This window comes from Drosophila bipectinata, chromosome 2R, assembly GCF_030179905.1.
Source record: "Drosophila bipectinata strain 14024-0381.07 chromosome 2R, DbipHiC1v2, whole genome shotgun sequence".
NCBI lineage: Eukaryota > Metazoa > Arthropoda > Insecta > Diptera > Drosophilidae > Drosophila > Drosophila bipectinata.
Genome location: NC_091737.1, coordinates 24175906 through 24198742, shown reverse-complemented (window position 1 = coordinate 24198742; position 22837 = coordinate 24175906). Strand labels below are relative to the sequence as shown.

Sequence of the window (22837 nt, the reverse complement as noted above, 5' to 3'; positions counted from 1 at the left end):
TCAGTGGCCGCGGGTGGGCGGTGGGCGCCTGCCTGTCAGTTGGGACATCCATCAAATGGGGCGTCTGTTTTTTTAGGGCCGCCGCCAAGTGCAAGCGGCAAGGTCATTGTAAATGTGTGTTCTACTATTTAAAATAATAATCCGCTGCCCTTCTTTTATATTCTATTTATGCTCTGGCCTGCACCAGAAACCCCAAAAGCCCACAACCAAAGATCGAAAAGCGAGAGCAACCAAACAAATTATTTTCTGTTCTGCCGCCAGTTTTATTTAAACAAAATTTCGTAATTGAGCAGTTTATTTATTTTTATCGGCAAGGTCGCTGTCAAATCGCTTACATGGGTGAATGGGTGGCGGGAAAAGTGTGGCGCCCGAATTGGGGGCGACATATTTAGGATAGAAGTATTTTTTGAAAAAAATTCAATTTAAAAAAACGTGTTTAAGAGGTGATCAATATTATTATTATTTTAGAGTTCCTAAATATTAAAAACCATAGTAAACCCTGCCAAAAAGAAGGCTATGAAATAAATGTTATGTTATTTTCCTTTATTATTTTCTTAGCTTTTTCAAAATTACACGATAAGTTCTTGTCTGATCAGAACCGCCGCCTCCTCACCCACGTATCTACTTTGTGTGAGACGTCAGACGAGAACTTATCGAATATAGTCCAATAGGGGTACATTGGCCCCAACTAGTGTACACCGGTGAGGGTGGCTGGGCGCCCGAAATCGGCTGAACCGCTCCTGGGCGCATGTCGAGCGACCTACACAGCAAAAGCACTAAACAGGCCAGAATCCGAATACGAGCACACGACTCGAATACGAGCACACGAAGCCCCACCGACTGGGACGGCTGTTGGCGGAGTTCGCGCGGTTCTCGGTGGTTATTTGAGCATTTGGTGGCACTGCGAGCGGACAGAGTGGCAAACTATCTGCACCACCACATCAGCTTAGGCAACAAGCAACACCAGCAACAACAAAGGTTAAACGGCAGCAGCAGCAACAACAACCAACCAACCACCACTACAAAAACAAAAAACAACAAAGGGAAAACGCATCTAAGCTGGTACCAAGACCAAGATCCAAGACCAACGCACTTTTGGTTTCTTTGTTACGAATTTTTGTGTTTTTAACATCGCAGCACTTTAGTAAAAAACGGACTCACCACAAATACGAAAGTGCGCAATAATAACAAAAAAATACAACGAACACGGAACGTGCGCAATAATTTGTTTAAAATCAATGAAGACTGCAACTGCGCAAAAAAACTGAAAAATTGCATCACAGCCCCACGGCCAGAACACGCCAAGACACAAAAATAAACATTAAATAATTAGGAACGGAAAACGGAAAAGTCTATGCCAGCAAGAGAGTGGAAAATCAATTGAGGAAAGCCCCACTATACTGGCCATATCGTAGCCTTCGGAGGACAGAGGTCGGAGGCCAGAGAGCGGAGGAAGAAGTAGGTTTCTAAGAACTGGCCAAGGGCTGGGGAGTGGAACGTCCCTCCTACAAAGAGACGAGTACTGCAACGAGATGCCATCCCTGCTGGAGGCGCTGGAGCGAAAGTACTTCGCCGAGTGCGAGTTCGAGAATGCCCACGAACCGGAGCTGCACAAGCGGAGCGATCTGCCCAACGACTTCACGGTGACCAAGTGCGGCGGGCGGATGGAGTTCTCCATCTTCATACCACGACTCTCCCCCCTGACCAGTGTCCCAGCGTTGCTGGTGCTCAACGACTGCGACATCGACTCCGCTGGCGACTTCGAAAGCATCCGCGACAAGTGCCAGCGGGTGCGGGAACTGGATCTGGCCCAGAACAAGCTGCGCGACTGGTCGGAGGTATTCAGCATACTGGAGCACATGCCGCGCATTGAGTTCCTCAATCTGAGCAAGAATCAGCTGGCCAGTCCCATCAGTGCTTTGGCCACGGCGCCCACGATCAACCTCAAGAGCTTGGTGCTCAACGGCACCTACCTGGACTGGGCCTGCGTTGACGCCCTGCTCCAGAACCTGCCCGTGCTCCAGGAGCTCCACCTCAGCCTGAACAACTACAGACAGGTGTTGATAGATGCCCACGAGGTGGAGGTGCTGGCGGAACAGCGTCTCCAGGGAACGGAACCGGATACGGAAACAGAGGAGGAAAAGGAGCAACGGAGGCTTACCAAAGCCCATCCCGAACTAAAGACTTTGCATTTCACCGGCAATCCCGTCGAGCACTGGCAGGAAATCTGCCGGCTGGGCCGCCTTTTCCCCAACCTTGAAGCCTTGGTGTTGGCCGACTGTCCCATCCGTTCGCTCCAGGCGGAGGAGGCGGAGAACGAGGCCGAGTCGGCGTCCCACAGATACTTCCCCAGCCTGAAGCTACTCAACCTCAGCTCCGCGCAGCTCAACAGTTGGAGTGCCATCGACCAGCTGGCCAAGTTCGGGCAGCTGAGAAATCTCCGCGTGAAACACTGGCCCCTGTGGGAGAGCCTCGAGTGCACGGAGCACGAGCGGCGCCAGCTCCTGATAGCCCGGCTGCCCAATGTGGAGATGCTGAACGGAGGCGGAAAGATCGGCACCGACGAGCGGGTGGACGCCGAGCGGGCGTTCGTCCGTTACTACATGGACAAGCCCGAGGAGGAGCGACCGGCCAGGTACGAGGAGCTGCTGCGGATCCACGGGAAGCTGGACCCCCTGGTGAACGTCAGCCTGAAGCCGGACAAGCGGGTCAAGGTCGTGTTCACCTATAACGATGTGAGCGAGAGCCGGTTCGTGGACATCTACCTGACGGTCAACGATCTGAAGGTCAAGCTGGAGAAGCTGGTGGGCCTGGCGCCCAACAAGATGCGTCTCTACTATCTCGACCAGGACTACAAGGAGTTCGGGCCCGAGGAGATGAGGTTCCCCAACAAACAGTTGTACAGCTACAACATCCAGTCGGGCGACGAGATCATCATCGATGCCAAGAAGTGAGGCAGTGAGGCAGGAGGTGACATCCCCACCGCCTCGTTCCCCCGCCCGGTGCTACAACTTGTGATCTTGTACACGAACACTTATACTTAACGTATTTTTATTTCCTAATGTTAAAGCGGTTCTGTTCTCCCCCAGCAAACTACTGTGTAAATACGTTCTGACGGCCAAGCGAGCATTGCGCACCCACATCGTATTTTTAAATTACTGCCTAACCTAAGCCACACTCACAACAAACAGCAGCACTTACAATATATAAGAAGAAACACATCAACAAGCGAGAATGCATTAAACAATTTTAAAATATAACGATTTTTTCGCCTTAATGGACCTATGCTTATGGGCAGCACTTTCTGTAGGGATCGGGGGCCCATCCCAGGGGGGCAGGAAGATAAGATAGGGGGCTGACTCACATCGCGGAATCAAAAAACAAAGAGTCTCTCCCCCCGGAGATCGTGGTCCGTGGATGGTGGAAAGCTTTCAAAGAGAACCGAGTGGCAATGTGGCGAAGTGGCGATGCCTCGATGTCGATAACTGACTTCACAACATTGCAATTATATATCCATTCCATGTAGTTGGAGCTTTGAAAAGTTGTTTGCCAAAAGAGACCTGAGAACTGGCTCTCCCGCTTCCCACATACAATTAGCACAACAATAACTGCCTGACTGCCTGCCATCGCAATTCGTCCATTTAGCATATATATTTTTCAGTGCTTGGGGACTTGGGATGCCAGTAAAATCACGATAATTGTGTGTTTTTAATGAATCATGTCTAATTTGCATTAGTTTGTAAATATAAATCAGAGAAGAGCCAATATAAGACGGCTCTTTGTTTGACGTTTCTTTGTTGGTTGGGGGCTTTCAAGTTTACCGCTTTGGATACAAAATCAATCTACTGATCATATCTTTCTTATAGAAAATAATGACTACGTTGTTGTATTATCCCTATGGATTCAGAGAAATGCATTCTTTACAAAGACCTCTAAAGACATTCTGCAAATTAAAATAGTTAATTTTATTTTTGCTTAAAAAGTTCAAAGTTTCACTAAAGAATATTTTCTTAAATCGATGTTTCCTTAAAATTGTATTAAAACTCTTCAGTGAAAGTAGCTGTCCTATAAAAATGGAAGATGGTCAGAAGAATCTCCAGATATATGAAAATCGGTTTCTTTTTCAACTAGATACCTATACCTATCTCCCAATTAATATAGACCCTAAAATATTCCACTTATTTTACTTTTTATAAAAATATCAAATGTCTAACTTTTTCTTTTTATACCCTTGCAGAGGGTATTATAATTTTGTCCAAAAGTGTGCAACGCAGTGAAGGAGACATCTCCGACCCTATAAAGTATATATATTCTTGATCAGGATCACCTCCTGAGTTGATATGAGCATGTCCGTCTGTCCGTCTGTCCGTCTGTCCGTCTGTCTGTCCGTCTGTCTGTCCGTCTGTCTGTCTGTCCGTTTCTACGCGAACTAGTCTCTCAGTTTTGAAGCTATCGTCTTAAAACTTTGCACACACCCTTCTTTCCTTTGCACGCAGTATATAAGTCGGAACGGCCGGGATCGGCCGACTATATCCTATAGCTGCCATATAACTGATTGATCGGAAATGGTATAACTTTGGTGTTTTTAAATTTAGAGACTTCAAATTTAACATGAGAGCTATTTTTGGCGACAAATTACGACATGCCAAATTTCATAAGGATCGGCCGACTATATCTTATAGCTGCCATATAACTGAACGATCGGAAATGACCCAACTTTCGTGTTTTTGAAGATAGAAAGCTGGAATTTGCTACAGATTATATTTTTGGTCAGTTAATCCGACCTACCAAATTTCATTAGGATCGGCCGACTATATCCTATAGCTGCCATATAACTGAACGATCGGAAATGGTATTTGGTAGAAATATCAACTTTCGTATTTTTGAAGATAGAAGCTTGGGACTTTTTTTTAGATTTTTTATTGTAATTAATTGGTTTTATTATGATGTAATCATAAGGATCGGCCAACTATATCCGATGTTTGCGATATATATCCAGTTTTAACTGCAAGGGTATATAAACTTCGGCTCCGCCCGAAGTTAGCTTTCCTTTCTTGTTAAGCTTATGATTGTTATGAGGATATTTTAAACAGCCTCTTTAAAGAAAGTGTATAAACACAGACCCGGAACCAATCAAAATACTGTGAAATTTTCCTAGCATTTCTCTCAATATATACCCTCTATATAGTATATATTATATTTACCATAGCAATATAGAGTTCTTGAAACCCTAGTATTATTATTGGCGGCTGGTAATTTTCCAGCACACCCCGAACGAATTGCCAAAACTCACCCATATTTGAGCTGTTTTTGTGAGCTATGGGGCATGGCCCGGCAAGTGCCGACCAAATGTTAATGACGTACGATCTCGGGGCAGCACGTTGGGCAAAGACAAAGTCGAGAGATCGTGACTAAACCGAACCTGACCCGCCCACAATTGTGGAGGAGCACCAAAACGAAATTGTCGCTAAAATACGCGAATTTTTATGACACTCTGGCGAGTGACGATGTATATTGAGGGTGGTATATAGAGTATCAAAATAAAATCAAATAGAGGTCTGCGTAGACCTAGTCTGCCATAAAAATGCAAGGTGTGTGGAACGAAAAACTGTTTATGTAGATAATTAATAAAATTTACACATGAGGGTTTTGAAAGTCAGTAGACTTGTTAGGGAAGGTTTTTTAACCGGCCAACGCTTAACCAACGATCGAGTTGCGGTTCAAGCGCCGTTCCGACCAGACGTGTCCAAAGTGTCACAAGCTATCCGGGATTTGTTGAGAAATCAGTGTGCTGGAATGAGATTAGAATGGATCCCGACAACGATATCTATGCCTTCTACGACATTAGGGAGTACAAGGGGTACACTCAGCAAAAATGATCTCTCTTATCTTCTGAGATACCGGGCCATAAGTGAAAATCATAAATGTTTAAATTCCTCTTTGCAGGAAATGTAGACCGGGCAGGCCGATCTCGGAACGAATCCTGCAACCGCGAATGTCACTCCTAGGGAAGCCGCTCAACTACAATCGCGGCACCCGCCGCGATGTTCGCTACCGGCGCCTCCAGAGCCGCCTCTACAACTTCCTGGAGCGACCGCGGGGCCTGCACGCCATATTCTACCATGTTATGGTGTAAGTATATTTTTTAAATAAATAATTAAATAATTTTTTAATTTTAATCAACAAAAAACAAGAAAGAAGTGTGGAGTATCAACAAACACACTTAAGTTGTGATTTTCCTTAAAACTTTTCATGAATTACCTTTTTGAGTTGTTTTTATTATTTATTTTAAGATAAGCTTTATTACTTGAACTCTTTTAAATGTAAAATTATTTTCTCAAATATATTTTTTAAAATCGTACTCTTAAAAGTAAATTTTTCCGCACCTATGGAAGAAAATGAAATGTTATATGACACCTTCATAAATACGTAGTTATTGTTATTTATTCTCCCATAAAAGTGCCGACTAAACAAAAGAAAGCATTCAAAATATTTACATAGTCTTTTAAAATAAAATAAATAAATATAAAAAATATATTTATACTTTAAATAAAATAAACTTATTAATTTTTTATCACACCTACCATGTATCAGATTCCTGATGGTGTTCACCTGCCTGGCTCTGAGCGTATTCTCCACCATCAAGGAATACGAGGAGGACGCCGTGTACATCCTGTTCCGGATGGAGATTCTGGTTGTCATCTGGTTCACGATGGAGTTCGGGGCCCGCCTGTGGTCCTCGGGCTGCCGATCGCGGTACCAGGGCTGCATAGGGCGGCTCAAGTTCGTCAAGCGACCATTCTGTATTATAGGTAAGATAGAGCTTTAGGAGCATAACAAGTAGATTAATAATAAATTTTATCATTTGCAGACATAGTCACCATTTTAGCTTCAATTGTAGTATTAGGCATGGGCACTTCCGGTCAGGTGTTCGCCACAAGTGCCCTGCGAGGACTGCGGTTCTTTCAGATCCTGCGGATGGTGCGCATGGATCGACGGGGCGGCACCTGGAAGCTGCTCGGTTCGGTTGTTTACGCACACAGACAGGTTAGTAAACTCTCTTGAAATTAATTAAATTCTGAGCTAAATTTCAAATCAAAAACAAAAGCATTCCAACTGGAAGCTTAGCGCAAAAAAAGCTATTAAAATTTAATTTCTGTGCTGTAGGGTCACTTACTTTCTCATTAAGCGACAAAATCTGAGTATATAATACTTTGCATTCATTAAGTTAATGTATTGAATTTACTTAATGGCAAGTGTTGTTAAATTTCATATTTTATGATTATTTTGTAGGAGCTGATCACAACCATGTACATAGGATTCTTAGGTCTAATATTTGCATCATTCCTGGTCTATATGTGGGAGAAGGACGTCAATGATAAGTTCAGTAACTTCGCACAGGCTTTATGGTGGGGTGTGGTAAGAAAATGACTTATTTTTTATAGTTTATAAAAAGTATAACAATAATTCGAATGCAGATTACACTCTGCACGGTGGGATATGGAGACATGGTGCCGATCACCTGGCAGGGCAAGCTGATAGCCTCCTGTTGTGCTCTGTTGGGAATATCCTTCTTTGCACTACCAGCGGTAAGCACAAAATAGTACCTATATATTTACTTTATTGATAAATAATTTAAATAACTTTTAAAGGGAATCCTGGGCAGTGGTTTTGCCTTGAAGGTCCAGCAGCAGCAGCGGCAGAAGCACATGATCCGGCGACGCCAGCCGGCTGCCACTCTCATCCAGGCCGTGTGGCGATGCTATGCGGCCGACGAGCATTCCGTGTCGGTGGCCACATGGAAGATCCATCAGGTGGCCTTGCCCAGTCCGCCGGCCTCGTAAGTATTCCCCTTCCTTCAACTGTTTCGCTTTGGGTGGGTTATTTGTATCAAAAATGAAGACTCTTTTGGGGAATTTATTTGCAGAGGAGAAGTGAAACGACTTTTTGTACAGAAAAAAGATAAATTACCACATACACTCTCACAAACACTCGCACACCACACACCCACACACTCGAACACGATCTGCATTGGTGTGTATAACCGAAATTAAAACAAAAACATGAGTGTGCTCATGACCGACACAGCTAAACTTTTTGAGAAGCGCATAGAAAGGCGCCAATTGGTAAAGCGTCATGACACTAAACATGTGTAAAAACAAACTAAAACAATCTCTAAAGATGTACAGAACAAGAACACTGGTCAACACCTAGCATGGGTAGAACTAGAGATATATTGCATATATCTAGAGTGTAGCCCCGTCAGAATACTTAGCCACCCAACTCTCTATCTATCTGTCTTTCTTCTCCACACCCACCAGATTATTAACCACTTAAGTTCTCTATAATTTACTTTTTCCCATAGATAATATAATTTTTGTAAACATTTTCAGTTCTGAAAACTGGGAGCGATTATTAAAAAACATAACTGAATATAGGTAAAACTTGATAACCATAAAAAAAAGCAATAAAAATCAATCTCAAAGCCAAGCAAGACTCAAAAAGCAATTGCCATCATTCTGTTAAGGGCGGTGTCCTTCAGCCCCCCAAAGCACCCACATCTGTAGACATGGCTCCCACATCTAAATCGAATAAAATTAATTCGCAGCTTTCTTACCATCAGCACCAGTCTCTCTATCTCTCTCTACCTCTGCCGCTCTGTCTCTTTCTCTCGCCTCGTTCTATCCATCTCTGTCTTCCGCTGCATTCTAAAGAATTCTATGCTAAATTTTGAAAAACATTTTTTTTGAATTTTTTTCCTCAATGACCGATATATGTATGATTAATCAATGTGATACGAATTGATTCTCATTCTGTGTGTTCTGCTGCCGCGCGCCCAAACAAAAACTCCATAAAAAATGCATATATGTAAATGTGTGTCTAAACTATAATTAACACGTGAGTTCAATGAAGCAAATTGAGTGAAAAGCTTTTTATTCGATTCTATCTTTGTCTCTCAACCCCCCGTTTGCTCTTTTAACCCCTTAAGCCCAATGAAGACACTTATCCAACCACACAACCCGCTACCGTTTTGAACATTTACGATATGTTTTGCCCCCCAGCACCTCGTCGCCTGTTTTTTCGATATCCAGCTTCTCAAAGATCAAAGCACCACTTGCAACATTTATAAGTTTATTCTCAACTGTTTGATAGATATTTTTCTGGGTTTTATTAAGAGGAATTTGTGTTTCCTTGAGGGATTCATTGAGAGCTAGATTAATGTAGAAGTAGGTTTAATTTTAGAATAAAATGTTTAAAATTCCTAGGGTTTCTATACCAATTCTAATTGTTAAGTTTGCTGCGACCTCTATTATCTTGTACATAAGGGCACGGTTATTTTGCTGTCACGGTCGCCACTTTTTCAAAACCCCATTAATAAGGTTCTTTAAAGTTATGTTAAGTGAATCAGGGAAAGTTAAACAACTATGATGAAGAATAAAGATAGCTGTAGGTAGAAACCTTAGATATTAGATAGTATATCTATGCTAAGGCCGAAGGTTCGTCACCTACCTGGACGGCCGTCCCCCGCGACAAAGCCCTCTTGAGTAAACCATCTCTATCTAAAGTCGCTAGAGTCCGGAATTTTGTTGCACTTCATTGAAAACTTGTATATGTTTAAAACTAATCTTTAGTGTTGTGGCCTTGGCACCATAATCTCAATATTAAATGTTCTTAATCTCACATATTCTTGTATGTATGCGCAACTACACAAGTACACCTACACCCACTGCTACACACCACACACACACAATCTTTTTAACTAGAAAACACACACAGTCGTATCCTGTTGACTATTTGCCAGATAACTTTTCTATTTACATTAAATGAAAAACGTTTGATTTGTGCAAATATTTGATGGCTAACCGTTTGACTTCTTTTTTGTGTTTGACCCATCGTGTAGACGGGCCTCGTCCAGCTTTAAGCACAACACGTCCTTCGTGGCCCGGCTGCCCACCATCCGGCGGCACAAGAGCCAAACGATCCAGACTCCGGGCGGTGGCGACGGCACCGGAATGTCCAAGCCCCCGGGCTCGTCACGGGCCTCCACCCGCTACACCCGCACCATTCGGGACATCAATGCGTCCGTGGAGAATCTGGGTAAGTTGAAGGACTAACTAGGAGATCCTTCCGATTTCCGTTTATGTTTCCCATTTCCATTCCATGGCGAATTTCTGTTTGCACAAAGCCCACACATGCACACACACATCAAGCTTTAATGGGTATTTTTTTTTATAAAAGTGCGTTTCGAGACTAAAACGTACAAATCAACATATTTTTTATTTTAGAACATATGCCTTACGGTCACGAAACGCACTGTTCGACCCAAGCATGTTGTTCTTTCAAACTTTATTGTTGCTGAGCAAACAATAACCAAACAAGAAAAAAAAGGTTTTCTTTTTGCATATTTACGCAGCTCCCCGAATTCCCCAACAAGACAAAGATACTCCCCCACCAGAGATGCCAAAACATACAAGTTTCGAAAAACGATTGAAACATATATTTTTATCCGCCTTGGATTCAAGGGACATTTGCTTAATTTCGCTTATTTTGATATGCATGCAACGTTCTGCAATAAATTCCACTTGAATTAATTGTCAATAAAATAGTCGTTTAGCAATAAACCATAAACAATTCCGGGCAGCTTTGATGCGATATTAATTGAAATATTGCGGCTTAATAGAGCCTTGGCAAGTTCATTACTAAGATTTTCCAATATCTGCCTCAATAATTAATTTTATTAACAACAGACTAATGGCCCACCATTTTTGGGGCTATTTATTAGAGATAAAGATGACGAATTGACTAAATAATCATATACTTATCATTAGAATTGAAAAGATTGAAAAATATTAAGCCTTAAAACCCCAAATAATATATCATTCCTTTAACCAAATATCAAAATTAAATCAAAAATTAAATTTACCAACAAACAATGCAATAACTAAGAATAGTATTTTTAAACTTGGATGCGATTAACAAACTGTTTTGATTTCTCTTTTGTGGCGCTGGATATTTATTTTTTAAGTTTATTTCGCAAAAACGTATTGAATGTTCCAATATTGTACGACCCATATATAGAGTGTACCGTACCGTGTCTCTCGAATCGCAGATCCAATTGGCACACAATCCGATTCCAGTTACAATTTACAAAATCGCTGCTCCGTTATGCAAATTTTCGTTGTTGTTTCGAGAATACCAAAAATTCGTAGAGTTTAACGTTTGATTTAAAATTTTGCAGAGGTAGTACAAAACGGCAAATCCATGAATCCAAGTTTCAGCGAGGATTCGGTTGCTGAAACCACTTGCTTAAAAAATATTAAAAATTCAGACGGTAAGTCTACAAGGTCCTCTCCCCCAGGTCCTACAATACGAATATCCAAAATTTATCAAAACATAAAAAAAAAAAACAAAAATTGAATATTATATCACACTATATAGTATTTGAGTGTTGTGGTTGTGTCAATGTTGTGAATCCAATGCATCCCAGAGATAAGATTGATTTAAATTTGAATTGATGTTGTTTGTTGGTTGGTTGGTTGCCTAACACACAACGCCCCCTCCCACCTGCCCCGCCGGTCCCACTGGACACCCTCGACTAACCGCTCCGGATGGGTCCTAATCCTAATCCAGCTCTCTAACCCAATTAGCCAGCCAGCCGCCAGAGTCGCTGGCCAACTGCAAGCTCAGCTCCAGTGCCGGCTCCTTGGCCCAGTTTCCCGATCCGGAACCAGCCATCCAGGTCCATGTGGTTTCCGATCGGGATGCAGGCCAGGTGCCGGTCAAGAGCGAGCCTAGCTCCAGAAACCTTACCATTCCGGTGGTGCTCTACGGTTTTCTGCACGGAAACTTCTTCGGCTCGACGTTGTCGCTGCGTGGCTCGCGAGTGGCTCCTGCCAACGACCGGGACGTGGAGGCTGGGGGCCACCAGGAGGAGGATAAGCCAGGAGAAGATGCCTGCCGGCGCAGCAACACATTGCCCTTGCCCGGCATCAGCCGGCGGAGTCCCAGTTCGAGTCCTAACCGGAGTCCTGGCAGCGGACGCACGGGTCGCTTTTTTGCGGCAGCCTCGCATTTCCTGGAGACCGGATTCTCGCACAGTGCCACCTCTGGAGGCGGTGGTGGTGGTGCAAGCTCAAATGTGGCAAGTGCGTGTGCCCCCGTCGAATGTTTGAAAGAAAGCTCCGAGTATTCCGCCTGTGCTAGGGTTGCATGCTATCCCCCGTAGAATGTCCTCTTCCCCACAAATCCTGCAGTTTGAGTTGATTTTGTAGCAAGAATATTGGAAACATTTGAGCCACCACCCAAAAGAATAGTAGTACTCCCACTAATCCCATCACACTGCGACACCACCTCACACCACAACGCTTGCTTCTTGTATCTGGGCTGGAGGATCCTTCGGCCGCGCATTTTACTAACTAAACTAACTAACTAAGCTCTCTCTCTATCTATCGTTGATGATCTTTAAAAATTAATTCATAATAATAATGATAATATTATATGTGTATTTACTGATTGTTCCATATGTGTGTGTAACGGTATTTTTGTATGTGTTGTTGTATATTTGCGTTGACGTTGACTTGAATAACCTAATCCAAAAACCAAAATCAAAACCAAAAAAAATAAATAACCAACAAGCGAAGCTAGCAACCAAAACCTAACGCACAAGTCAATCTCTCTGATTCACAAATTGCCCGCAGATGAGGATGAGGAGCCGCGCTGCACCCAGCTAACCAACCGGCACAAGACCGCCATCCGATTCATACGCAAGGTGAGTCCTAGGATATCCCCTTAAGGATTCAGCTTTTAAATCTCTTTATAATTAGCTCAAGTACTTTGTGGCTCGTCGGAAGTTCAAGGAAGCCCTGAAGCCCTACGATGTCAAGGATGTCATGGAGCAATATGCAGCAGGTGAGTGATATTTTATTAATTTTAAAATATTTTTTATTTAAATACCAAAACTTTAAGGTCATGTGGACTTGTTGGGTCGCGTAAAGATGCTACATTTGCGGTGAGTTCTCTTCAAAATCAAATAACCCCAAAGAGCTCTTAACATATCCCCCAATCCCCAAACAGATTGGATCAAATCCTAGGCAAACAAGGCTCCAAGGCCAAGGATGTCTATGCTTCTAAAATAAGCTTAGCCTCCAGAGGGGTTAAAGTCGAACGGCAGGTGAGATAACCCCTTAAAGTATGGACATCTTAAATAAAGACTTAACCACAACCTACTTTCCAGGTCGCTGATATAGAAGAGAAGCTGGACGTGCTGATCAAGGCGTATATGGAGGATCGTGATAGATTCCTGGCTCTTCCCTTGCCAGCCAAGCCCAAAATACATTCCATTAGTCCTAACCACAAGCCCCTGCACCACGCCCACAACCTGGCCATGATCGATGTGTGGAAACGCACTGCGGCACTCAGTGTCCATCCGGAGCAGGTGACCACCACCCCGGTGGTGAGTGCCTCTCTCACCGATGGCTCCGAGCTGAAGTCCCTGACGGCCACACAGACGGCGACCACGACCACGGATGCGATAGCCACACAAACCCCATTGCCGCCGCACATGCAGCATACAGCGACCAATACAAAGGTAATGTGCAACAGTTGCAAGTATCTGAAGGATATCAAGTATCTTTGTATCTTTACAGTCTTCCGTGCTTAACTCATATCAGCTGGGGTCTGAGAAGCAGCAGCACAATGATGTTTTTTTGACTGAATTAGAGAATAGAACCAAAAAACGTGTTACGTTAAGGTAAGTCCAGTAACTTACAAATAAATATCTGCTTCTAATTTTAAATAATTGTGCTAAAGCCTACAAAGATCCACATCGGAGCCATATAGCAAGCAGGAGCAACGCATCAACATACCCGATGAGGGTGCTGAATCCCTGGACAGCAGTGCAAAGCCAACGCCGCCAGATAGTTCAAGTAATTTAATTCCCTAAAAATTTAGATAGATTGTTTTATTTTAAATGGAATCTAGAGTATTATGATTTAATTTAGACAATGGAATAGTTTTTAAATAATTGGCCACCAAAGAATGAATAAAAAGAAACCAAATATGTTTATTTTATGAGTTTATATTTTTAAAACAGTATTTTTTTATTTGCGGATTTAAAGATGGTCATAAAATAAGAAAAATAAACAAATTTTTGTTGACTTTTTGATTAGCAAAATATTTAGTTTAAACTATAAACTATAAGCTATATATTCTCTCGTTCAGTTATACTAATCGATGAGTACGAGGATTTCGAGGAGGAGGACCTCAACTGTGAAGGCGAAATGGAACACTTCCCCTCCTGGGAGATCGACAGTGATATTGGGGTCGATGTGGACGTGGATGCGGACGCCGACGGTGACTGCGATGAATCCACTGAGGACACGGCCCTGCTGCAGTGCGCCACGCGTACTGCCATTGTTATAACACCAATTAGCCCAGTAAGCCAATCCCATTTATGTATTTCACAACCTTGTAATGACACTTGTATCTAATTTTAGGTAAGCTCCGCACACAATCTTCAGCAGTTAAATGACCAAACTACAACGCTTAATAAATCAAATTTGCTTCCGCCAGACTCTGGCTAGTTAATGCAATTGAAATGTTAGCTTATGTTATCACTAGAATTATATTATGTACTACTGAATACATGTTAATGTCATTTTCGGACATCATTTGTGTTCATGGATAGCAAACAAATGAAAATCAAACCAATAAATCTGCTTTAGCAAAACAATTTTAAATTAAATGTAAATGAAACTACCTTAATTCTTGGCATCTAAGCCTTCGTCTTCGAACTCATCCTCTTCTATTTCATCCACAACTTCCATTCCATCTTGGGTGGTGTCGGCATCCTCTACAAACTCGATATGGGTATCATCGTCGATCCGAAAGCATCGTTTCTTAGACGTCGATGGCCCGTCGTTGATGAATTCCTCCTCCTCTTCCTCGGTCAGGAATATAGTGCCGTTGTGAACCTTTCGCACATGTACATTCAACTGGGAACTGTTGAGAAAGCTGCGCCCGCAGCCGCCTTCAAAGTACTCCCGGCACGTGAACGTCGATCCGTGAGCTCGCTGCATGTGGGTGTTCAGACCCTGTTGCCTTCCAAATCGCTTGTGGCACATCATGCATTCGAAAGCAAATCGCTTGTAGTGCTGACCGAGAACGTGAACGGACAGGGACTTCTTGTTCCTGGTGGTAAAGCTGCACTGGTCACAATTGTAGGACTGCCCATGGAGCTGGGAAATAAGTGGTCATAAATAAGAGCCCTAAAGTGTTGGGTTGTGGTACTTACTCTCTGATGCGACTCCATTTCGCTTTTGTGGTAGAAACCCTTCTGACAAACACTGCAGGCATAGCGCTTCGTATTGGAATGGACCACGTTTACATGGGTATCATAGTTTCGACGGTTTTTGACGATTTTGAAGCACTGGGGGCATTCAATGGGCTCGTGCCAGTAGGCATGGTGCTTGTCCAAAGCTTCCTGGTTCTTATAAGAAGCATTACACAAAGCACAGACAACATTGTCTAGAGGGGATTGCAAATCAAAGTTTAATTGTAAGGAGTATGATAATTTGACAGATTCGTCTCATACCATTATTGTGGCTCCTTGCTACATGAACTGACAACGACATCTTAGAGCGGCACTGCTTCAAACAGAACTGGCATACCCATTCTTGTTCAGGTTTTGAAGTATTCTTAGCTTGCTTGCTGGAGGACTCGTGGGTTCGTCGCTTGTGCGTATACAAGGAGTTCCAATTCGCATAAGCCTCAGAACAGTCCTAAAAGAATATTATTAGTCTTCATATTCAAAATCTTAGATTATAACCCAAACCTCCTGGTCACACATGTATAAAACACAAATCTCCAGTTTGCGGTGTGTGGCATCTCCTCTTATCTGCTGAAAGTTTCGAATGTGGTGGCGGTATAGCTTCATATGTGAAAACTCCTTGCCACACGGTTGGCACCAATACAATCCGTTCTTGTGGACGCCCGTTTTCCGATGGCGTTGCAGGTCATCTTTTTCTTTAAAGTACAGCGAGCAATGTTCGCAGGTATAGGCATCGCGAAGGAGTTCTGTGGAAACCTTTGCTTGAAAACAGGGGGACTCCTTATTGTGTACATGGGCCTGCATGTTCTCCAGGTTGTCGCTCAGCTGGCCACATTTGGTGCACACATTGACGTCCCTCTCGATGATCAAGTGCTTCTTCATGTGAATGTTGTAGGTAGCCTCGGTGGCGAACTCGCGGGAGCACAGTTCGCAGCTTATAGCGCTGCCATGCATGGCTCTCTAAAGATATTAGCATTTAATATTTTTGGAAGAATTTTATGTTATAGAATATCGTACCATGTGCCCATACAATCGACCACGCGACTCGAACGAGGCCATGCACTCACTGCAGGTAAAGCTGCTGCCACCAATATTGGCATGGGATTTGTTGTGCTCCGTAAAAACCTCAGGATCTCGGAAGGTGCGATCACAGCTAAGAATTACAAAATATTTGAGTCTAAGTCCTCTTTCATTTCCAACCACTTACATATCACAGAATAGTGTTCCCTCTGGCTCATGGAAGTAGTTCAAGTGCTGGAAAAGTTCGTCAATATTCTTGCTGGCATAATCGCAGATGAAACAATTGCGCGGCCTGTGTTTCTCCAAATGAAATTGGTTGTGAAAGTTGAAACTATAAAGAGAATATATCACGCTTTAAAGTGAAATGAAGACCTATGGACCTAAGCTTAGGTATTACCGCTTCCAGGATGGAAATTCCTGAGCACACATTTCGCAGTAAAGCCGCACTCCTCGCTTCTTTTTGATAACATGGGCACAAGAGTGTTTGTTGTACTGCAGAATGTTTGAAAACGTCATTCTGCACTCCGGACAGCTGCCATAGATTGGAATTCTACACCAAAATAAATAACTATAATATAAGAGGCATTTTTTAAACTGATCTTTAAACGTACTCTGCCACTTGGGCATGCATGAGCACCAAGTGCATGGCCAGAAACTGGCTTCCTTTTAGCTCCTTGCTGCAGTCCTTTAAAGGACACCTGAAGGCATTACCTCGAGATTTGTGCGCTTTCAACATGTGACTAAAGAGAGACTCGAAATTTTGGAACTTTTGGGAGCAGTGTTTGCAATCTGTGCACCACTCGAAAGAGAGTTTTTCAAAGCTGGTCTTCACCACCGTGGACAGGTATTCGAAAATGTTCCCAACGTCGTCATCTGCAATGCGGGAAGAAAATAAGTTCCAACCAATGGGTAAACAAATATCCAACTTACGATCTTTGATCTCAACAAAGTTGAAGAGTATGACGTTGCTGGATTCACTACCATCGTCTCCTTCACTCTGACTATCCTCCTCCTGACCCTTCGGTTGAGTCTCAGTCTTCAACTTTAAGTCTGGCAGCACCGGGTCTAGAATATCTGAAAAAAACACAAAGGACTTAAGGATAAGATCTTGGTTACCCATTAGCCAACCCACCTTCATGGTCGTAAATGAATTCTTCCTGGTCTAGATCCGTGTCGGGGATAGACTCGCTGTCCAGCAGAACTATTCCCTCATTTTTTTCAACTTCCACTGGAATCGAATGTGAAACCTCTTCAACGATCACCTCGTCGTCGTTGAGGATGTTCCGAATAAGGCGGCTGATCTGCTCCTGATCCGATTCCTTTGGAACTCTTTTGGATTCTACTTTGACGGGGAGAGGGCATCTTTCCTGCTCCTTAACTTTATCAAAATCCTGCGAAGAAGCCGGAGGAATCTGAGGTGGAGTTGATGGTTCCTTGTCGATGCGAACAATGAGTTCTCTTTTAGGAGCAACAAGTACAGTTTTTACGGTCTTAGTCTTTGGAGGCGCCACCTCTTTTTTAGCAGGATCCACCGTTGGGGATGGCGGAGCACTGGATTCTTGGATGGCCACAGATACTTGCTGCTCAGGAGCAGACTCCTTGGTCTTGGTCTTATTCTTCAAGGCATCCTGTTCCCGCTGCAGTTCATCGATGTCAAAGAGACGGATTAGACTGTTGACGCAAACCTCACACAGCAACTGCTGCTTATTACAGTCCTGCGTCACATTCAAGTCAAAGTGCTTGGCCAGCAAGGATTGCAGGCCCAGTTCGGTACCAAACTCATCAAATATCTCCTGGTAGCGGAATTTCGGATTGAATACTCTACAATGCAGGCAGCTTTGTTTATTTTGGTTTTCCGACATCTTAATCTTTGTCCGCTAGCAGAAACCGATAGACCCTCCGATAACGATAACTATAAAAGTCTGAGTGGCATCCCCATAGTGGCATCCCCATATACTATGGCAGCATTTAAAACCTTGGCGGGCAAACAACAAAGTTCAAGATCTTTAAAAGTTTTCCCGTTAACAATTATGTATTTATTTTAAAGCAGTAGTTATTTAAAAGAGTAGTGCAAAATGTTTTCTAGAAAAGGTATTTCAAAACTCTCAATAGATCTACAGAGAGGAGGTCCTTTTAGTTTTTCCATTCAAAATTCAACTGTTGACTCTCTTCAGGAGGGCGAAGTAGCTGTACGAGACATTTACAATCTGGAAAGAAAATAAATATAATTAAGACGTAAAACAACCTATTAATGACTAAGATTCATCGTACAGAACCGAATGCCTCCAAGCTGAAAACAAAAGTGGGATTAAGGGTTCGTAAGAGCAGAGGTGAGTCAAAGCGCATCATCATCAGAAGGATCATCCGTCGGTTGATCCTGCTCCAGGCCGTCCACTGGGAACTGTAGATGGCGTGACAGAGCCTATAACTGTAAATGGTCACCTCGTTGGAGGCGTAGCAGATGATGAAAATTTGCCAAAGCATCACCAGCTGATAGATGCAAGTCTTGGCCATATAAATTCCTTCTCCATTGGCAATCGATATAGTGGACATGTCGTAGAGGTTCGATACCAGGACGAGCACTGAGCACATAAGCTGTACTGATCCCGGAACCTTGATGAACTCCTCTACCAAATCCTTGAGCTGCACGATGCTATTGTAGTATCTGGCACACTCCCGCAGCTCCCAGGCAATCCGTTGGTTATCTCTGGGATCAATTTTCGAACCCAGTTTTTCGAGACGCAGGACCAACATCTGGAGCTGTACTCTCAAAAAGGTGAGGAGAGAAAAAGCCTCCGAATCGTAGGTAATGTTCAGGACACAGGTGGGCAGCAGGCAAGCACAGTGGAACACAAACAGGAGCCAGTAGCACAAGCTGCCCTGGATGTTGCACACCTCGTACATGGTCAGAGGTAGCTCCTCCAATCCAGCAAAAAAGGGCACTAGCAGGATAAGCGAGGCCGTGCCCAGGGACGAGATCCCGTAGAAATTTCTCATTTTGATCACCACCCTCCTGGCCGACTCCATTATCTCTATTTCTTCGCTTTCCCGAGCGGAGAATGTCTTGGATCTCATCATTTCGACCATGTACGCCAGTTTCCGGCTCCTAGACTTCAGATGCATCAGCTTAGTCATGCAGGACATCTCCGTGGCGAACATGAAGAACACCTTCAGGATGTGCCGCATCCGGGATATATTGTTGACCAGCTCCACAGCAAAGAGCAATAGCATAACCCAGAGCATCACCAGGATGAATCCAAAGCGAAAGGCGTGGAGTCTTTTCTGTCCATTTGTGGCCCAAATAGGTAGCCTCCAAGCGCCCAGGATCTGAAAGTACCACACCTGGTACTTGTAAAAGTCCTCTGTGACCAACTGATGCTGATACATGTTGCCGATTCTGACTCAACTTGACTTAACCCCCAAACCAATCCTTTTATAGACAGGGCTATAGCCAGGATAATAGCTGGAAATTGGGCTCATTATGGAAATTATAGCTACAGTGCAAGGAAGCAGGGGGTATATTTTAAAATATTAACCTACCGAGCTGAAGAGCATTAAGTCGAAGCTGAGACTGGGGTTTATGGTCCTTATCCTGAGATTTGACTGAAGGCGTTGCATGAAGAGGAGCAGAATCCTGCGGTTGGGACGAGACCAGTTCACCCACTGGGTTTTGTAGAGTTCATGTGGGAGCTCTGAGCTGCGCTGGGTGACCTCTCTTTTAAGATTGAGTTAATATCCATTAAGATATCTTATTAGTTATCCCTACCCGGCATAGTAGCACATAATAAAGATCTGCGCCAACATGGCAGCCTGATAAACGATAAACTTGAACAGGACTAGCTTCTCATTAGAGAGCTAGAAGTAAAAGATATAAATATCCTTTAAAGATTCATTATCCGTAGAGAGGACCCACCAGAGCTATAGCATAAAAGTTGGCCGTGAGCACTAGTACCGAACAAAAGACCTGTAGCGATATCGTTTTGGTCAGAAGCTTCTCCACCTGCGCTGTTAGATCCACGATGGCCATGTGCTGGCGGATGCACTTCCTCAGCTCCTCACCAACGGTACTGTCATCCTCGGATTCGTGGTCCAATTTACTGAACCTCACTGCCACAAAGTCCAGCTGGCACTTGATGAATATAAACAGCGATGAGCAGAGGGGGTCGAATCCTATGTTGGTCAGACATGATATTGTCTCTCCTAGGAACAGGTAGGTGTAGAGAATCCAGTAGCCGGGTTTGCGAGGATCTTCATCAAAGGGGCTATATGCTGGCAGGGGCAAGTGCGACCATTCAAAGATGAGCTGCGGGATCAGAATCATTCCCAGAGCCGCCAAGGACAAGAACATATATCCATCCCTTTGCCAACGACTTGTTTCACAGGCAGCGGCAAAGATGGCCCGCTCCTTGGGTCCTTGAGGCCGAAACTCCTCGTCGTCCAGACTCCCAAAGAGCTTGTCCAACTCCACATTGTACCATTTGATGCTTATGAGTTTAATGGTGACCCCCAGACTGGTGGCCAGCACAAAGAAGGCCTTCACTACCTCGGACATTCGGTTTAGATTGCCCAAGATGTGCAAGATCACCAACAGATCGAAAAGCAGCACCCAGAAGCCAATCACATGGATGAAGTTGATCTGGTGCAGGGACCTGCGATAACCTGATTCTGGTGGCCACAATGAGAAGATGTTCAGGAAGGCCCTCTGGCGCTTGTAGAAGATTTCCGCGTTTTCCGCCATTGGTTTATAATTTTTAAAAAATGACTTGGAATCAACTGGTTATATAGTGGCTTAATAGCGATTAAAATGTCATTAGTAGCTACTAGCTAGCTTAATTAATGGCTAATTGTCCTGGTGGAGTTAGGACTCAAAAATCGAAGGGGTCATAATACAAAAGAAACACTTGGGGTTTAAATAAAGAAGGTATTATATAGAAGGAAGGTATGGTAGGTATGGTAGAAGGAAGGTAAATATATATATTAATCTTTTTTAAAAACTTTTATTTAAATATATATTATGTCGAATTTATCCGCTGTGTACTAGCTGCTCTGCAATTTTCCACCAACATGCGTCTGTTAAATAAAAATACTGAATTTTTTATGAAGCGATTATTACGCAGGATAATTTGGCGCAGTCCTTCCGAAAATGGGAAGCTATGAAATATGCAACATCGCTGATTTAGAATGGGAAACTCTTGGGATTGCAGCAGAAGGTGTATCCCTCAGAGGGGTTGTTGGGCAAACTAATGGGGCAACCAACAGGATGGCAGATGTCCAGGACCGGCGGCCTATCTGTGTAGAAGGAGTTGTTGTACGTGAGGAACACGTACAGGCCATTACCGCTGGCATCTCGGACCACTTTGTAGGTCCACTCCGGAACAGGTATCTTGGAACCGGCTAGGAATGCCTGCTGAAAGGATCCATTGGCGTCCGGTAGTGTCAAAACCCCGATGCCGCCGGACTTCACCCGAAAGAAGCTGGACGGTGGGATCTGGCTGCGCACCCAGCGCTCTATCTTCTCCCAGTTGCCGTCGTTGATGGACTTGAATTGCGGCACCACGTTCAAGTAGCGGAAGGTGCTCCCCATTTGGTCCACAAACAGGAAATCGGCAGAGGCCACCAGGTGTCCTCGGTTGATGATCAAGGCCCGAGGATTCGGCAGGTATGACTGGCCGTCGCCGTAGATGGCTCTGAAGGAGAAGTAAATGTTGGACTTTAGGTAGGCAGCTGCTTCTCGGGGACTGAACATCTCATCGGCTACAAAGTCCACGAATGGCCGTCTCGGAACTGGTTGTTCAGAAATTATAAATTAAAATAGAAACTTATAAATAAATAATAATTTCCTCACAAAAGGTCTTGTAGTAGACGTCGCTCTGGGAGTACAAGGACCTTCCGTGCTCGGCATCAAAGCAGGTGCGATAGAGCTCCAGACTCCTGCCCTCAATCGTGTAGCCCACGGAAAACACGGTGCCAGGACATTCGTTATCCCTTGTCCTGGTCACCGTTGGCATCATGGGATTGCCACACCGCATAGGCAGGGCAACGGAGAACCCGCCACTGTCCAGGCACTGAGTCTCCAGCACATCGGATGGGTTGGCGTACATCAGAAGGGTGACCCCAGAGGGCACTGTTTCCCGTCGCTGCAGTTGGAGGTCTCCCCTGGCATCCCGAAAGGTGAAAATGCGATTGGTTTGCTCCACCATGTGCTGGGTTATCCTACAATCGGCCAGCACTTCCCAAGCTGCTCTTGAGTAGCAAGGCTTTAGAGAGGAAACCGAAAACCATGTCCACATAACTCACCGAAGGGGAGGCTCAGGATAATGAGAATGATGTGGAAGCCACCCATTTGATTAGGGAATCTGGACTGTTTTAGATTTTGAAAATGCTCCAAACGTAGACACGAACCGAATGAGTTACACTACATTTTCGGGAAAGCCCCTTATTTAAATCGATTAATCGATTGAATTTTAAATAAAAACTACAATTTGGTTT

At 43.9% G+C, this 22837-nt stretch overlaps 5 protein-coding genes across 15 annotated transcripts in view; 2 read left to right on the top strand and 3 right to left on the bottom strand.

Moving 5' to 3' along the window:
• KCNQ (KCNQ potassium channel) overlaps positions 1-14743 on the top strand; it is a 40492-nt gene extending 25749 nt beyond the window's left edge. Inside the window, exons 1-19 of one of the 9 annotated variants that reach the window (XM_070278209.1) lie at positions 5252-5591; positions 5947-6132; positions 6595-6812; positions 6872-7047; positions 7294-7419; positions 7479-7589; positions 7653-7840; positions 8394-8438; positions 9902-10098; positions 11240-11332; positions 12699-12769; positions 12825-12909; positions 12967-13009; positions 13075-13171; positions 13235-13588; positions 13647-13750; positions 13810-13925; positions 14221-14435; positions 14496-14743. In XM_070278209.1, the coding sequence (XP_070134310.1) occupies positions 5996-6132; positions 6595-6812; positions 6872-7047; positions 7294-7419; positions 7479-7589; positions 7653-7840; positions 8394-8438; positions 9902-10098; positions 11240-11332; positions 12699-12769; positions 12825-12909; positions 12967-13009; positions 13075-13171; positions 13235-13588; positions 13647-13750; positions 13810-13925; positions 14221-14435; positions 14496-14582 (2463 nt within the window). In that variant the 5' untranslated portion in view covers positions 5252-5591; positions 5947-5995 and the 3' untranslated portion in view covers positions 14583-14743. Of the gene's footprint in view, positions 1-5251; positions 5592-5695; positions 5861-5946; positions 6133-6594; positions 6813-6871; positions 7048-7293; positions 7420-7478; positions 7590-7652; positions 7841-8393; positions 8439-9901; positions 10099-11239; positions 11333-11648; positions 12147-12641; positions 12770-12824; positions 12910-12966; positions 13010-13074; positions 13172-13234; positions 13589-13646; positions 13751-13809; positions 13926-14220; positions 14436-14495 lie in introns of those variants that run through there. The other 8 variants (XM_017231767.3, XM_043211043.2, XM_043211047.2 and 5 more) reach the window with 8 other exon arrangements.
• On the top strand, positions 548-3260 carry mlt (tubulin folding cofactor E like protein mlt). The gene has a single exon (XM_017231771.3). The coding sequence runs from the start codon at positions 1533-1535 to the stop codon at positions 2952-2954; it is 1422 nt and encodes a 473-aa protein (XP_017087260.2). The 5' UTR covers positions 548-1532; the 3' UTR covers positions 2955-3260.
• A 9-nt stretch (positions 14744-14752) lies between the features above and the next one.
• Positions 14753-18233, bottom strand: LOC108118855 (zinc finger protein 11). Of its 2 annotated transcripts, XM_017231769.3 has the most exons (10): positions 17481-18233; positions 17279-17422; positions 16960-17221; positions 16746-16898; positions 16536-16679; positions 16346-16481; positions 15833-16288; positions 15593-15779; positions 15293-15525; positions 14753-15236 (listed from the first exon to the last, which is right to left on the bottom strand). In XM_017231769.3, the coding sequence occupies exons 1-10, from the start codon at positions 18208-18210 to the stop codon at positions 14760-14762; spliced, it is 2922 nt and encodes a 973-aa protein (XP_017087258.2). In that variant the 5' UTR covers positions 18211-18233; the 3' UTR covers positions 14753-14759. The 2 variants fall into 2 exon arrangements, with proteins under 2 accessions (XP_017087258.2, XP_070134309.1); XM_070278208.1 differs by lacking the exons at positions 14753-15236; positions 15293-15525; positions 15593-15779 and having other exon boundaries at positions 15967-16286.
• A 268-nt stretch (positions 18234-18501) lies between these two features.
• Or46a (Odorant receptor 46a) lies at positions 18502-21086 on the bottom strand. Its single transcript, XM_017231508.2, has 5 exons — positions 20262-21086; positions 20115-20203; positions 19889-20063; positions 18620-19726; positions 18502-18555 (listed from the first exon to the last, which is right to left on the bottom strand). Exons 1-5 carry the CDS (start codon positions 21084-21086, stop codon positions 18502-18504), a joined length of 2250 nt encoding a protein of 749 aa, XP_017086997.2.
• A 283-nt stretch (positions 21087-21369) lies between these two features.
• Positions 21370-22784, bottom strand: LOC108118874 (uncharacterized). Of its 2 annotated transcripts, none has more exons than XM_017231804.3 (3): positions 22646-22784; positions 22194-22586; positions 21370-22132 (listed from the first exon to the last, which is right to left on the bottom strand). In XM_017231804.3, exons 1-3 carry the CDS (start codon positions 22689-22691, stop codon positions 21525-21527), a joined length of 1047 nt encoding a protein of 348 aa, XP_017087293.2. In that variant the 5' UTR covers positions 22692-22784; the 3' UTR covers positions 21370-21524. The 2 variants fall into 2 exon arrangements, with proteins under 2 accessions (XP_017087293.2, XP_070134087.1); XM_070277986.1 differs by having other exon boundaries at positions 22194-22591; positions 22646-22776.
• Between the last annotated feature and the right edge of the window lie 53 nt (positions 22785-22837).